A 17,565-nucleotide genomic window follows, 5' to 3' on the forward strand; every position below is an offset into this window, starting at 1 on the left:
AAGTTTTCCTCATTACCAAATTTTCTTAATTTCATGTAGAAATGAGTATTTGTGCATTTAAAATATATTTAGAAATTTGTGTGAATGTAAATAGACAATTTGGAGTACATTATAAGGCAGTGTAAATGGATATTATTTTAATGCTGATAAAGTCTGGCTTAGAGTCATTTATTGTTATAAACTACAGTAAGCATATATAATGAAGGGTATATAGTTTCATAGTTAGGAATGCTATCATGTATCGATGCTGCTGATTGAAAATTGTTCATATAATTTTGTGAAGTAATACATTATCAAAGCTTAATGTAATGCAATAATTTATTTTTCTTTTGTTTCTTCCTTCATTCCACAGACATAGCAAGTGCTTTATGTTTGTCTGGAATATATCTTTGTGTTTTTATGTATTTGTGTATACATTGTGTAATCGATTGCCACTTTTTATTTCAATTTGACATAAATCATCTTATTTTCTTTGCTCTCATAAACTTTCCTGAGGGCATATACGGACATAAGTAACATGTTGCATATTTAAATACATATATGTAAGTTTTTAAAAACAGGTCTAAATGAAAAGTTTATTTTAGAAAATAGGTGTATTCTTCCAAAGCAATATTGTGAACATATTTTAAATTCTCTAAGCATGTTCTTCAGAAGAATATTGTGATAAAGTCTTTATTATGGAGAAGTGCAATATTTGTGGGTGTGTTTCTTACGTTAGATTTACTTCAAGCAGGGAAGATATATATGTGTAACGATAGACTGATATTTTACCTCGGAATACAGAAAAACTCCACAGTTATGTTTCTATATAATGTTTAATTTTAAGGAGATAAAACCAGTTTTTTCATTCTTGTGAGAAATATTCTTGCATAATATAATAGTCAGCAAAGTAGAGATTAAATTTGAATATGATTGTTACCTTTCGGAATAATAAAGTACTGAAATGGAACACTGTGTTTATGATCAATATTTGATGATTACGTAATGGAATTATCTGTACTTTACATGCAGTGCTACTCTTTTGGCATTCCTGGTTGAACTACTTAAAAGTTCAGTAGCCATGCAAGAACAGATGCTGGGTGGAAAAGGCTTTTTAGTCATTGGCTACTTACTTGAAAAGGTAAGTGAAATGTATTGATGGTTTTATTGTGTAGCCTTCACAGATGGACCACTGACGATCACTAACTATATTTTTTTTCTATAGTTTCCCTTTCCATTGACTGCAGAGGCCATGTTTTTGGTTAATTCACAAACATTTTTATATTATGTACTTAGATGTATGTGTAACTAAATTGGGTGTTAGAAATCTATATAATTAAGAAATTTTGAATAAAAGTAGAAACTAAAGAAAAATTATTTTATCTACTTTTATTCAAATTAGAAGTATTTTCTCTTAATTATTTTTTCTAATTTCTTTGCTATATTTATATTCAAACTAAGTTTCTTACAATTTTATCAATTTTAGTTTCAATGGATTTAATTTTTTGTTTTGCTTTATTTTTCAGTTATAAGGTAAAAAAAATTCTATATTTGATAGCAACAGAAACATTAGTTTTTGCTTTGTCCCTGCTTTTAATATATTTGAATGTTTAAAGTAGTGTTTTTTTCTGATCAGTACACAGTGTAAACAGTACAAATTGGATGGCTTTGATTTTCCTATCTGTGTCATTTATGCCCTTTTTTTTAATGACCTTCTTTGCTTTAGTCACAACTGTACTATTATGGTAATGGGTGCTGAGTTTCTGATTATGGTCTCACAAGAGTTTGGTTATATCATGTGATTTCCTTCAAAAAGTAAGGTGGTATTTCATAAATAAAAGTATTATTTTTCTCCTTAAGAAATAGCTATCACCATCACTAGTGCTCCCAAATCTCTCCTTCTCAGTTAAACATTAACATTCATATGACATTCAGCTGCTCTGTAAATGGAACTATTTGAGAAATAATAGAGGTGAGACCTCTACTAAGAGGAATAAACTTATTTTTCTCTTGGGAAATAAAATTTAGAGGACTTTTGGAAATAATTTTTTAACCTCAGATTAATCTGCATTTGAAATCCTTCTGTCTTTTCTTTGAAAAAGTACTTTTCTTTCTTGAAGTATTGTTGATCGTGGAATGATAGATTAAGTAGATCGATCATAGGCAGCATTCTTTTTTCAGTTACATTATTAAGATTTTCATTAAGGCTATTTGGTTTATATTTTTAATCATGGAAAACTATTTTCCTATATCTAGAGTATTACAAATTTTTTAGAAGATTTATGTTATAGTATATTTTACGTGAATTACATATTATGAAATACCTTTGTGACACTGCTGTCAGCCATCTTTGTGACAAGATTGCTGTCAGGAACTACCTCTTGAATATACTTTTCATCGATTTACTGAGGGTTTATTAGCATAATTTTAAAGTGAGAATTCTTTAACACTTAAAACTTAGCTTAAAGTTAGAAATATTGTGAAAAGTCTTCAAATCAAATAAAAAGAACATTAAAATAATAATAAGGTTTCCATCATTTTACATTCCCATCAGCAGTGTATGAAATTTCCAATCTTTTCACAGCCTTGGAAACACTGTTATTATCTGTTTTGTTTTTAAATTCTAGCCATCCCTAGTGAGTGTGAAATGGTTTATCATTTTTGCATTTGCATTTCTGTGATGTCTAATGACGTTGAGCATCTTTTCATGTACTTATTGGCTATTTGTATACTTTTTTGAGAAATGTTTATTACAAAGACCATTTTTAAAAACTGTGGTATTTCTTTTTATTTTTGAGTTGTAGGAGATTTTTAGTCTATATGCTAAACCTTTATTAGATATAAGATTTGTAAAGATAGTCTTCCATTCTGTGGATCACTTTATGTCTTAATTTGCATTTCACTGTTGACAAATTAAGTTGAGCATTTTCATATATTTTTCTTCCTTTTGGTTGTGCTCTTTTGCTAAATACCTGTTCAGAGTATTTACCCTTTTTCATTTGGGTTGTCCATCATTTTCTTATTGATTCATGGGAATTCTGTATATATCCTGGATATGAGTCCTTATTGGATATGTATCACAAATGTCTCTTCCTCTGTGACTTGCCTTTTCACACTCTTAATCATCAAATGCTTTTTATGCATTATTTGAGATAATTATTATGTTTCTACATCTTTTTCTTAGTTTAGTGAGTTACATTAGCTGATTTTCAAAATAAAATATTCTTTATTTCTGGAATCCTGTGTAGTCTTAGATCCATTCCCATTCTAGTCCTTATGCTTCTCTTAAAATGGCTTATATAAGGCGTCCCTGGTGGCACAGTGGTTGAGAGTCCGCCTGCCGATGCAGGGGACACGGGTTTGTGCCCCGGTCCGGGAAGATCCCACATGCCGCGGAGCGGTTGGGCCCGTGAGCCATGGCCGCTGAGCCTGCGCATCCGGAGCCTGTGCTCCGCAACGACGGGAGAGGCCACAACAGTGAGAGGCCCGCGTACTGCGAAAAAAAGAAAAAAAAAGGCTTATATCAATGTCACTAATAGCCTTCATATTCTTAAATCTTATGATTCTCAAGTCTTCATCTTATTTGACTTAGCAACATTTTAGTTTAACATTCTTTCCTTCTTGAAATGCTTTCTTTAATTGTATTTTGTGACAGCATTCTTTCTTTGCTTTCTTCCTACCTCCTTGGCCTCCTTTAATTCTCTCCTAGTAGTTCCTCCTCTTCTTCCTAAAATTCTAAAGACTGTGGTGTCCTGGTGCTTAATCCTGGAAACCCTTTCACTTTTCTGTTTGCACTTTTATTTAAGCTTACTATTCCCTTAGTTTTCCTTATTCTGCAAATACTCATTATTCTCAAATGTGTATATCCAACTACAACCTCTCCTTTGAATTCAGTTCCATTTGGATGTTTAATAAGCTTCACAGATCTAAATTATCCAAACTGTTACTTTTGACTTTCCTTTCAAATCCTTCGTCCTTTACTCTTCTCTGTCTTAGTTACTAGCATTACCATTCAACAAGTAGTTCAGACCAAAAATGTTCATTCTTTTTGACTCTTCTTTTTCATGCACCAAATTCATACTGGCAGCAAATTATGTTGTCTTAGTATCAAAACATATCCAGAATCAAGGACTAGTTCCTACTTAGTACTCTACTCCTTTCTATGCCCATTGATACCATCTTTATTCAAACCATCACCATCTTTCACCACTAGTTAGTTACTCACAGTCCATTTTTTGCTTGCAGTCAGACTAGTCCTTTGAAAATGTGCCAGATCTTACTAGTCCATCCTTCTCAAAGTACATTTATGTCTCTTACCTCTGACATCATCCCTTACCATTCTCATTCTTTCTTTCTCTGTTGCAGCCACACTGACCATCCTAAGGCCTCTTTGCAGACCTTTCCCTTAAAAACTAAAATTGTAAGCATGTGCTCTTCTCAGTTCTTGTGCATTTTCTTTTCACATTGCTTTGGTAATTCTTTTTGTAGGTATCCACATGGGTTGATTCTACACTTCATTGAGGATTTTGCTTATGACACCTTATCAGAGAAGTCTTCCTTGATCACTCTAAGTAGAATAGTACTCCTTTGATAACCATCAATGACTGTTTCCCTACTCTGCTCATTTTTTATGGCATCAGTCTGACATTTTTTTAAACTTATTTTCTGCCTCCTTCCACTAGAATGTAGGCCTCAGCTTCATGAAAGCAGGGACATTTTTTTCTTACCTTATTGCTGTATCTTCTCCCTAAAAGTGTGCCTGCTTCAATAAATATTTGTTGAATTGAATTAAATAAATAAAAAGACTTATGTAGTTATTACATAAAAGAATACCTTTTTCATTTTTCTTAGATTAATGTTCACCCGTTTAATTTTTAAATAATCATCTGTCAGGTGAGTAGTATAGATAAAAAGGTTCCATTTTTATTTTATCATCAACTAATAACAAGTTAATGGTTAACTGTCACTTAGCTTTATCTCCTTGTCTTGGAAGATATAAATTAGTTATCAAAGAAGGTAGTCTAATGAGAGGCCATCTTATTCATCATGTTTAGACTGTTTCACGAAAAAACTTTTAAGGTATTTTTGTTTTGTTTTATGTTGCCAAAATATAAATTTGAAGAAAACTTAGAGGTAATTTGATGCATTCAGTAGTTTTTGTTGCGGTTAATAAAAAATTGATTCAAATAGCTTAAACATTAAGGAAATAGGCTTGCTAATATAACTGGAAATCTAGTGATAGATGGCTTATCAGTCATAGTCCTGGTAGGAAACAGATGTCATGCTCAAACTTGGTTACTGAGAGGAGTTTAATGCAAGGCTCTTCACAAGTTGTGAGCATTGTTAAGGGAAGTCAGCAAAGTTTGAAGAGATGAGAGGAATGAGTGTTTAGCATAACTCAAATAGAAAGTTACTGTAACTATAGGAGAAGTGTACCTGATTAGAGTGTGGTCTTTGATAAAGGAATATAGAAAGGAATATAGTATACTCACCTGAAGGGGTGAAGCCAAGGAGATGAATGCCCCAAACTTCATTTTCTTTCTATCCTTTAATTTCCTGCTGGAGTCTCTAACTAGTCAAACCCAACTGGAAGCCAACAGACAAGGGAGCATCCCAAGCACAGAAATAGGATAGGGAAGGTTGGAAAGTGGATCAGTGCGGCCAGCCAAACATATCCAATAAGTTGGACTTCAGGGTTTGGTTGTCTCAGTCTCAATTATGTCATCAGAGACCCGGGTTTTTTCTATATGTCTGTTCTGCTACCTATAGTCATGATTTTATGCTATAGCTGTTATTGTTTGTGGTCATACAAGGTTGCCAGGCCGACTTGGTGCTATAAGCCTTCACATCCGGGTGGAGAGAGAGAGAGCTCCTTTCTCCCAGTTACTGAACAAGATCCTTCCCTCCAATTTGACTGGTCAGCGTAGGTCTTGGTCTACTTTGAACCTAATATTATCATGAAAATTTTTATGCTCCATATCTGAACTAATCATTGTCTACCCCTGCCAAACAACAACAACACACACACACAAGTGATTCACATTGGATTAGGCTATTTGGAGCTCAATCTTGGTGTCCTGGGAGGAGCAAAACGGATACTACTTTATGATATACCTCTAACTAATTGACATAATTTCCCACAATTTGCTTAATATATAATGCATACTATATATATATATATACATATATATGTATATATATATATATAATGTTTTCTGTAATAAAAATGAACATTTATGGCAATCCATTCTGTTGTGGTCTGCTCTAAGTGTGGGAAAGACCTCTTTTTACTGAGTAGCAATTTCTCTCTGTAACATCCATTGCTCCTATTCGGTTTAATTACTTCAGGAGTAGATGTTATAATATAATTGTTTTTTCTAGCTTCTCAGATTATGCTTCCAAATATGTTTAGTCACCCCTCATATAGTACTTCTCGCAAATTATGTATTCAGTTACCATACAAAAGTAATGTCATATAGTTTAAATTCCAGAGCTTGCATTCTACAGATTTATAACTATAAATTATCCAAGTATATCTCTTTTTAAAATGGCTTTGCTTGAGAAAATGAAAGCAAATCTCAAAATAAACAAATATTTTCAAAAAATCAATCAAAGTAAACACATTAAAACAAAATTGAATGTCCTTCCTCCACCCTCTTCTAATCTGTGTTATATCTTATCTGTTCTGTTCTTAATTTAGTCTTGAATTTGACATGAATTCAGTTAAACATTTACTGAGGAATTATGGCAGATACCAGATGGATAAAAGATGAATAAGATAGTATCCTTTTTTATATAAGGAAAGAAAGATATGTGAATAACAGTTACACAAAGCAGAAGGAATAAGTACTACGTACTTATAGGTAAAGGTAACATGCTATTGAAGAGAACATTCATTTTATGCCTGGTAGAATTTTGAGTGGGCTAATAAAAAAATACAATTTTAGAAAAATGTTCCCTGAAGATCAATTTTATAATGAAAAACTGCTACACAACAGCATTAATTGCTATGAAAAATAAATTGACATTTTATTTTAGTAATATGGAAGGCCTCATGTGATGCTTCTAGCATATCTTTTAATAACATGGAGAAAGTTAAAACTGGTTTCCAGATTATGAATTAGTTCCTCAAATGATTATGTTCATAGTGGTCAATCTGATTTTATATCACTTTAGTGTTTTTATAAACACATGACAGTTTTATAGGCCAAAATCTGATCGCTAAGACTATTTAGGAACAGGTTCTAACTGTTCTATTTCAGGATTTTAGGCATAAAAGTAGACTGTATCAGATAATATTCTTGAAATCATTATTACTGAATAAAAATAAAATGTATAAGATAAGCTATGTGAAATTATAACCAGTGAAGGAGATGGCTGAAGCTTTAAATAACCATTGCTCTTCATTTTATTCCCCTAAACATGAATAAAATAAAATATTTTAGAATTTAAAAGCAGTATTATTTTTTATTAAAGTTCTTTTAAAATGAGTGACCAGTCTGCTTTATTTTAACTCAAATATTTATTTGTCTTTGTCCTCCTCCCACCTTGTAATAACAGTTATTTGTTAGGATCATTTCCTCCATCTTATGAAATTTTCATGTAAAGTTATTCTGTAAGGCTTGGTTTGAATTTTGTTGGACTATTGCTGATCTACTCACTGCTGATGTTTTGTCAAACACATAGCCTACTAATACAAAATCATTGCGAGCCTTATTCAAACTAGTTTAAATGCCACCTTCTCAGTAAAACCTCTTTTAACCTCCCTTCTACAAATTTTCTATTCACTTCATGTTCTTTTCATACACTTATTATATTTAACATGTTACATATTTTACCTTTTTAGTTTATTTATTATATGTCCTTGTCTTCTCTTAGAACATAAGTCTATGTGGGCAGGTTTTTTTTTTTTCAGTTTTCTTAACTACTCTTCCCACAGTGCCAAGGAGAGTACCTGGCAAACAATAAGTGCTCAACATGCATATTTTCTGAATGGCTAAGTGAAAAGCATTGAGCTGTACCTTTAAGGGAAATGCAATGGATGCAAGGGTTTTACAAGTTAAAGTAGTAGCATGATAGAGAAAGCAGGTGAAGCAGTCTGGCGTGCGTGAGAAATTGGCCCAAAGAAATACTTTGTTTGACTCAGTGAAAAGTTTTTTAATTTTATTTTGTTTAGGTACCTTAAGCAGTCCTCACTACTCTTTATTGTCTCCTATCCTAATTCATACATTATTGTTAAATTCCTGCATATTGTCGTCATTTGAGTTTGTTACTCCTTATGTAGAAGTATGAAAAAATGCATGGCATGTTTAGGTCAAATTTATTGAGTTGCCCTTTTTAAGAGCGTGATGAATGTAAGCAAATCATATGGGAAGTAAAATTGGTAAGAGAATTTAGTCACTTTTAGACCTTAATCATCCTATACTGATATTTGGATTCAATCAGTGGGTCATAGAGATAAAGATGTGATGTGACCTGTGCTTTAGGGTTGAGTGTAGGGGATTCTTTACTTTAGGGAGGATGGTGATACTATAAAAAGTATCATAGTGATGAAAAAAACCAATTTGCATAGGAAGATATATTTTTTGATATTTGAGTTTGAATTACTAGTTTTTATGAAGAGCATTTTCTCTGTAATATTTTCATCTGAGATTATACTCTAGTGTAACATGTCCAATTAAAATATAATGCAAGCCTCATATGCTATTTAAAATTTTCTGGTAAGAAGCAACAGGTGAAATTAATTTTAATAATATATATTTTTTAAACTAGTATATCCAAAATATTATCACTGCAACATAGACTCAACAACAACAACAAAAATAATAGTTATTTTGCATTGTTTTTTCATTCTAAATCTTCAAAATCCAGTGCATACATACTTACAGCACCTGTCACTTAGGTCTAGCCACATGTCAGAGGCTCAGTAGACACCTATGGCTAGTGGCTACTGTATTGGACAGTGCAGCTTGAAGGTTTGGTTTGAATTTTGGAAGGTTTGTTGTTTATCTAAATACCATTGGTGATAGGTTACATACTGTGATGACACTTGAAAATTCTAGATGAGAGCACTCAGCCTAGAGATAATGTTATATTAAGCCGTGGAAGCATAAAATATCATCTAGGAAGAGTGTATTTATGAAGAGAAGACCAAAGAAATAATCTTCATCAGTTTCCATCTTTTAAGCAAAAGACACTGAAGAGTCTGAGGGTCATGAAAGGCAAAGGAGGACAGTATTTCCAGGGAAGTGAGATCCTCTTTTTCAGGTACTGTGGATTTGAAAGGTTGGGAATGTTTTATGTTAAGCAGGATGCATTGCATTTGTCAATGTGCAACTCATTTTTATCTTTTGGAAGAAATGATTCATTGGAATGGTAGGCTCAATTTATTTTCACTTTCGTTTGGAGCTAGTGAAAGCACTTCTCTTTCCCAATGTCTTTGTGTGTGTGTGTGTGTGTGTGTGTGTGTGTGTGTGTGTGTGTGTGTGTGTGTGTGTGTGTATTATCATGATAGTAATTCTACTCCATTTTAATTTTCTAAGATCTTTTCTTGTTAGTCAGTTTCTAAACAAATGGAATGAAACCATTCTTATCCATAACTTATTTTATTTCTTTAGCTTGAGTTGAGAGTGGCATTGTTCAACCTGAGCTATTATTTATCTATAGTTGTCCTAGAATGGGCCACAAATAACAAACTATCACTTAGAGAATTATCTTAAAATCTTAGGTTTCTAAATATAATTAAATTTTGAATAGCAAAGAAAGTATAAAAAGTTACATCTGTATATTTTCAGCTTGAATTTCTGCTTTCTTTCTTTAGTCATCAAGAGTTCATATCACTAGAGCTGTCCTGGAGCAATTTTTATCCTTTGCAAAATACCTTGATGGTTTATCTCATGGAGCACCTTTGCTGAAGCAGCTCTGTGATCACATTTTATTCAACCCAGCCATCTGGATACATATACCTGCAAAGGTATACATTTTAATGTCATTCATTTTATTTTAGTGTAATGTTACAAATTATAAATATAAATTACAGTTATTGGATCTAAACTATCCAGTAGAAAGCATTTGGATTTTTCAGTTTATTTTACCGTCAGTTTGAAGCAGTTATATTAGGTAGTATTAGAAATCAAAACAGTAAATATGTAAATATTAAAATAAATAAAACTGTAGTTAAAATTTTTTTTCTTATGGGGTGATGAGAAAGTTCTGGAACTAAATAATAGTAATTGTTGCTTAAAAAATGTTGAAGCTGTACTTCTTACCCTATACAAAGGTGAAACCCACTTAGATTTAAGACCTAAATTTGAGAGGTAAACTATAAAGCTAATAGGAGAAATCATTGAAAGATACCTTTGCAGTTTGGGGATAGCCCAAAAGTTCTTAAGTAAGACCTTCAAAACCTCTCTTTTTAGGGGGAAAATTACTGCATTTGATGATATCAAAATTAAAGGTTTTGTTAAATGATCTTCAGAGACAATGTCAATAAATAGATGATAGATTAGGAGGTTTTTTTACAATGTCAGAAATTATCGAGGCAAGAGGAAAACATTGAATATGAACTGAAAATTAGATATTAGTATTGCACAAATGTTAAATTTACTGAGTGGAGGAATTGTATTATGCTCTATTTAGGAGAAGGTTCTTATTCTTAGGAGATTTACATTGAAGTAGTTAGTGGTGAAGTGTCTGAATGTCAGCAGCTTCCTTTCAAACGTTAGTCAAAATATATTTATACATCTATATCTATAATATAATAGAGAGAAATAAAGCAGATGTGGAAAAATATTAACAGTTGATAAATCTACTATGATAGTTACATAACTTTTTTGTTTGAAAATTTTCAAAATAAAAAGTTGGAGAAAATAGCAATTAATAACGTTCAGAATGTACAAGGAACTCTTGAAAATCAGCACTAAAAAGATAAAAAAAATTAGGCTTGATGTAATGGTTGCATTCTGAAGTCATTAGATGTGATTCATACCTTTCCAAGAAAGAGAATCTGGTACACTGATTATTAAGACTAGGAAAAGAAAAAATAGCAGGTAACTAACTATATCATGATAATTGTCATCATTGTGACTGGAAAATTCCTTGTATTGTGGGCATAGAGTTTTTATCATGATATGTAAAAATATTTTTTAAAAGAAATTTATACATACATTTTTTTTTAGATATAAACATAAATTTTTTATTATTTTGCATACCTAAATTTAGCCTCCTTATATTCTAGTAGAAATCAGTAATGAGGGACATTTTCATGAATTTGAGCTGCATTTTATAATTTTCAAATCTCCCACATAACTTTGAAGTTCTAATTTTTATTATGGTTTGTCATTTTAATTATTGTGCTAAAACGCAAACCTGAAGTTTGTTCACTCTTTAAACATGGTGTTTAAACTTGTCATCTGTATATTTACATGCTAGATTCTGATAATGTGGCAATAGGTAAGAAAATTTCAAATTACATGAACTTTTAGGATCTATGACAACAATATATATTTTTTTCCAAATATGATACAACTGGCTGATGTCAGGTTCGGTTCCTTTGAACTGCTGCAGTGTACTTTGATTCAGGGCTTTAGTCTAGTTGGCCTTTTAAATAATTTAATCTTCCTATTGGATAATTTCAATGGAATTATTGAATCATTTAAAATTATTTTATTATTAATAACTATTAGATTACCTTTAGTAAAATTTTATTATAATGTGTTGATTCCAGATTATTTTCTTTTTATAATATAAATAACACTTAATAACTAGTTATATTTCACCTCGTAATAAATGGTTCTTTCTTGGCCTTTAATGATTTACGTTTAAATTAGAATAGAATGTATATTTATAATATAAACATTTGAGGCATTTTAAATTTATTTTAATGCTTTGCTAATATTCTGTACTAGGTTCAGCTTTCCCTATACACTTATTTGTCTGCTGAATTTATTGGAACTGCTACCATTTACACCACCATACGCAGAGTAGGAACAGTATTACAGCTAATGCATACACTAAAATATTACTACTGGGTCATTAATCCTGCCGACAGTAGTGGCATTGCACCCAAAGGTTTAGGTAAGTACAATGCTTCTACGTTGTCTGTACTATGATTGTTGTATATCCTAAGTACTATTATAGTGAACAGATGTGCATGGTTATGCAATTAACACTGAGCTATTGTCTTTCTTGTGTAGTAGACTGGTATATTGAGAATTTTTTGTGATAAAGAAGAAGCTTATAGCTTTCGTATTAAGTTTTTGGAATAAAGACAGGTGAAAATAAATAATATTGTACCTTTTAGCCTATATGGTTGTTGTGATATAATCATAATATTAAAAACAGATGAATGATATTGCTCATGGCCAGTATGTTCTAATACAGTCGTTTAAACATTTTGAGATTGTTGCCTTCCTTTGTATTTTTTCCCCAAACTTCACTCTTTGTTCTAAGTAAAGTAGAAACTAATTTAATTCTTCAGTGCATTGTGTTGTTTTAAAAATATTGCCGATTTTCCTAATTATATAAAAAAATACATGCTCATTATAGAAAATAAAATAATATAGAAGAAAAAAATTGTTCATAACCCAAACCCCAGGAGTAATCACTGTTACAAGTTGGGTGTGTGATCTTCCACTATTTCTCATTGCATAAATATGTGAAATATATTAACTCTTTTACAGAATTCAGATTCTCTTTTCTTTTTCTTGGATCTACATAGTAACCTAAGAGGATACACCACTTACGTGTTTCCAAAGTTTTGATCCTATGAATAATGCAGTGATCTATTTCTTTGTGTATACTTATTCCCCTCCATCTTTGATTTGTTTACAGTTACTGAGAAAGGGTATCCTGATAAATATTGTGATTTTTTTCAGAAGTATTGTACTAGCTTACAATTTCACCAGTGGTATGTTAGTGTGCTTTTTTCTCGGCATACTCATAATAGCAATTACCATTTTATAAAAATCTTTTTGATAGGGTAAAATAACATTTTACTATTCTAATATTCATTTATTAGCTTACATTGTCTTTCATTTTACTGATGGGCTTTTAAAATGGTGTTATTCACACTCGGGTTTATATTCTGTCATTTATGTTTTTTTCCCATTGCTTTTAGACTTAAGAATGCCTAAAATTAACTGAATACTTAACATGAGTTAGAATCTATGCTAAGCACCCTACATGTTAATTTTGTTTAATCATTTACGTGTAGTGTATTTATATATATGTAAATATGTAAATATATATACATATTTACACATACACATAGGGCTATATCTATATATAACTACATTGCTAATATCACTCACAGTTTGCATTTTAGGAAACTGAAAGTTGGTACAAAGTAACAGAACTAAAATTTGAATCATGAATCTGCCTGACTCAGAGCCCTAGTTTTTACGATTACACTCTGATAGAGTTTTCTCTACTCTAGACAAATCATACGTTCACAAATATTTATTTCTGCTTCAAAAAATTAATTTCTAATTTACAGAAAAGTTGCAAGAATTGTACAAAGAATTCTTATATACCCCCACCGTATTTCCCAATATTTTATATCTTACCATTTAGATTTTACCATTTTATTTCTGTGTAAATATAAACATGTATATAAACATATGCATTTTTTCTGAATAAATTAAGAATAAATTATAGGTATGATGCCCTATTTCTCCTAAATACTTTAATATTTATTTCCTAAAAGGTAAGGGCACTCTCTTGAGTTAATGAAGAGCAACCATTAAAATCAGGTAATTAACATTAATACAATACTATCATCTCATACAAAGCTCCCATTAAAATTTAACCCATTTTACCAATAATATCCATTCTAGAAAAAAAAGTCTTTCTTCTTTCTCTGAATCACAGTCGAGGATCATGCGTGACATTTGGTTGCCTTGTCACCGTAATATTCTTCGATTAGAATACTTATTTTAGTATTTCCTTGTCTTCCATGGCCTTGACATTTTTGAAGAATTACAGACAATTTTTTAGAATGTCCTTTAATCTGCATTTATTTGATATTTGCTCATGATGATTTAGGTTTTTTATTTTTAGAAGGAATCACACAGAAGTCATAACAATTCTGTCTCAATGTTATCATTACAAGAGGCACATGATGTTGAGTTGTCTTATTATTTTACTAGTGATGTTAACTTTTGGTGTCTGCCAGGATTCTTTACTGTAAAATTCCACTTTCTCCTCTGTAATCTTAAGTATCTGGTGGAGAAATACATTGAGACTATATAAACATCCTGTTCTTCAACAAACTTTTGCCCACTGGCTTTAGTTCATTGACTCTTGTCAGAATTGATCTTTACTGTGATGGCTGCCAAATGGCGACATTTTCTGAGATATTTATTAGTTTGAATTCTGCGGTAACAAAGAAGTTGTTTTTCTCTTCCATTTACTAATTTATTTGTTCATTTCTTAGTGTCAGTGTAAATTTCATGGATTCCTGTTTAATTTGGTATTATATCAACAGTTGGCACACTTTCTCTGTGAAGGGCCAGGCAGTAAAAATTTAGGCTTAGGGAGCCATAGATCTCCACTATAAGTGATCAGCTCTGCACTGTATTGCAAAAACAGCCACAGACAGTACGTAAGTGAATGGCTGTGGTTTGTTCCGGTGAAACTTAAAGAAAAAACAGTGGCTGCATGGATTTAGTGTAGAGGCTATCCCCTGAGTTGTATCCTTATTTATTTTGATGTTCAAGTTGTACCGGATTTGGCCAATAGGAGCCCCTTCACATGAGTCTTGGGTCTTTATGACAAACGTCCATAAATTTTTTGTACTTCCTTGCTTTCTCGTGTAGGATATTTTTGGTTCATCTTTTATTTTTCATATCTCAGAAGCCCTGGTTTGTTTTGTAGATATGGTTTTAAGAAACCAAGATCTGGGTGATAGGTGTGCTTATTGTGTTTATTGCTCTTTGGGTATCATTGCTTCTAGGCATTCTTGTTGGACAGATCTAGGAAATACAAGCTTAAATGCAAATACATATATATGTATACGCATACCTCTAAACTGATCTATCTGTATTAATAACCATGAGTTCACACAAGTATATTCAATCCCAATCCAAAACCACATGGGTCAGTCTAGCCTCAAATTGATTATTTTTACAACTTTCTTCCTTCAATATTTAGAAATCTGGCTGCCATTATCTTTAATATTTTTTTAATATATTATTCTACTTTATGAAACCCACATTCTTACCCATGCACCATCACCTTCTAAGCTTTGACATTGCCAGTTGGCTCTGACCATCTTCGGCTCTGACATAAAATAGTCCTTTTCACCTCCTTGTCCCTTATTGTTTCTTTACCACTGACCATACTACTGGCCTCTGTTGTCTCCTCACCCTGACCCTGAAAATCCTGCCAGACTTAGTTGCCTCCTTGGCCCTTTCCAGCCCCTTGTGTCTCCTTGGGCTCTGCTGCTTCCGCAGGTCCCTGTGCCCTTCGGTCCCACTGGCTCTGGCTATCTCAAGGAGAGGGGAGGGAAGAAAACAAATAAATATAATTTTTTAAAAAGTGACAAAGTGGAAGAGCATTTCTTTTTCTTTTCATTGAATTTTATACTTTTTTAAAAAGTTAAAAAAATTTTTTTAATTGAGGTATACTTAATAATTAACATATTAGTTTTGGGTGTATAATGTAATGATTTGATATTTGTATACATTGAGAAATGATCACCACAATAATTCAATGTCACTGTACATCGTTAAATTTGTTTTTTTTTTCTTGTGATAAGAACTTTTAAAATTTACTCTCTTAGCAACTTTCAAATATGCAATACAGAATTATCTGCAGTAACCATGTTGTACATTACATGCCCCTCATGTATCATTTCTTTTTCTTTATGGTTTAATTTATTCTTTTTAATCTATCTTTTAATTAATTTGTTCTCTTTAATCTTTTTTTTTTTTGCGGTACGCGGCCTCTCACTGTTGTGGCCTCTCCCGTTGCGGAGCACAGGCTCCGGACGCGCAGGCTCAGCGGCCATGGCTCACGGGCCCAGCTGCTCCGCGGCACGTGGGATCTTCGCGGGCCGGGCGGGGCACGAACCCGTGTCCCCTGCATCGGCGGGCGGACTCCCAACCACTGCGCCACCAGGGAAGCCCCTGTTCTCTTTAATCTTTTCGATTTAACTTTTCAATCTATCTGAAATTAATTTTGTTATTTAGTGGAATGTGAGGTTTTGAAACACATAGTTTTCTATATTACAATTTTTTCAATACTAATTTGACCTAAATAATGCTTTCTTTTAAGAACATTTTAAAGATAATATGTACTACACTACCTTTTCATAGAAGTATTATGCATGTGTGCACTAACCTTGAGAGGTAGAATCTTTTTCCTTTGACTGTGATTTCACACTTTTGTCTCTGAAATTTTCTTTTTTTTTTTTTACATCTTTATTGGAGTATAATTGCTTTACAATGGTGTGTTAGTTTCTGCTTTATAACAAAGTGAATCAGTTATACATATACATATGTTCCCATATCTCTTCCCTCTTGCATCTCCCTCCCTCCCACCCTAACTATCCCACCCAACTAGGTGGTCACAAAGCACCGAGCTGATCTCCCTGTGCTATGCGGCTGCTTCCCACTAGCTATCTATTTTACGTTTGGTAGTGTATATATGTCCATGCCACTCTCTCGCTTTGTCACAGCTTACCCTTCTCCTTCACCATATCCTTAACTCCATTCTCTAGTAGGTCTGTGTCTTTATTCCTGTCTTACCGCTAGGTTCTTCATGACGTTTTTTTTTTTCTTAAATTCCATATATATGTGTTAGCATACGGTATTTGTCTTTCTCTTTCTGACTTACTTCACTGTGTATGACAGACTCTAGGTCCATCCACCTCATTACAAATAGCTCAATTTCGTTTCTTTCTATGGCTGAGTAATATTCCATTGTATATATGTGCCACATCTTCTTTATCCATTCATCCGATGATGGACACTTAGGTTGTTTCCATCTCTGGGCTATTGTAAATAGAGCTGCAATGAACATTTTGGTGTATGACTCTTTTTGAATTATGGTTTTCTCAGGGTATATGCCCAGTAGTGGGATTGCTGGGTCATACGGTAGTTCTATTTGTAGTTTTTTAAGGAACCTCCATACTGTTCTCCATAGTGGCTGTACCAATTCACATTCCCACCAGCAGTGCAAGAGTGTTCCCTTTTCTCCACACCCTCTCCAGCATTTATTGTTTCCAGATTTTTTGATGATGGCCATTCTGATTGGTGTGAGATGATATCTCATGGTAGTTTTGATTGCATTTCTCTAATGATTAATGATGTTGAGCATTCTTTCATGTGTTTGTTGTCAGTCTGTATATCTTCTTTGGAGAAATGTCTATTTAGATCTTCTGCCCATTTTTGGATTGGGTTGTTTGTTTTTTGTTATTGAGCTTATAAATTTTGGAGATTAATCCTTTGTCAGTTGCTTAATTTGTAAATATTTTCTCCCATTCTGAGGGTTGTCTTTTGGTCTTGTTTATGGCTTCCTTTGCTGTGCAAAAGCTTTAAAGTTTCATTAGGTCCCATTTGTTTATTTTTGGTTTTATTTCCATTT

At 32.5% G+C, this 17,565-nt stretch overlaps 1 protein-coding gene across 3 annotated transcripts in view; it reads left to right on the top strand.

Moving 5' to 3' along the window:
* Positions 1-17,565, top strand: part of NBEA (neurobeachin) — a gene marked incomplete at its 5' end in the record, with an annotated part of 627,381 nt that overhangs the window by 134,411 nt on the left and 475,405 nt on the right. For all 3 annotated transcript variants that reach the window (XM_082859302.1, XM_082859301.1, XM_082859303.1), the window contains 3 exons: positions 1,012-1,120; positions 9,800-9,952; positions 11,886-12,054. In XM_082859302.1, the coding sequence (XP_082715428.1) occupies positions 1,012-1,120; positions 9,800-9,952; positions 11,886-12,054 (431 nt within the window). The remainder of the gene's footprint in view (positions 1-1,011; positions 1,121-9,799; positions 9,953-11,885; positions 12,055-17,565) is intronic.

Source organism: Leucopleurus acutus (assembly GCF_964270905.1).
Source record: "Leucopleurus acutus genome assembly, chromosome: 18".
Classification (NCBI taxonomy): domain Eukaryota; kingdom Metazoa; phylum Chordata; class Mammalia; order Artiodactyla; family Delphinidae; genus Leucopleurus; species Leucopleurus acutus.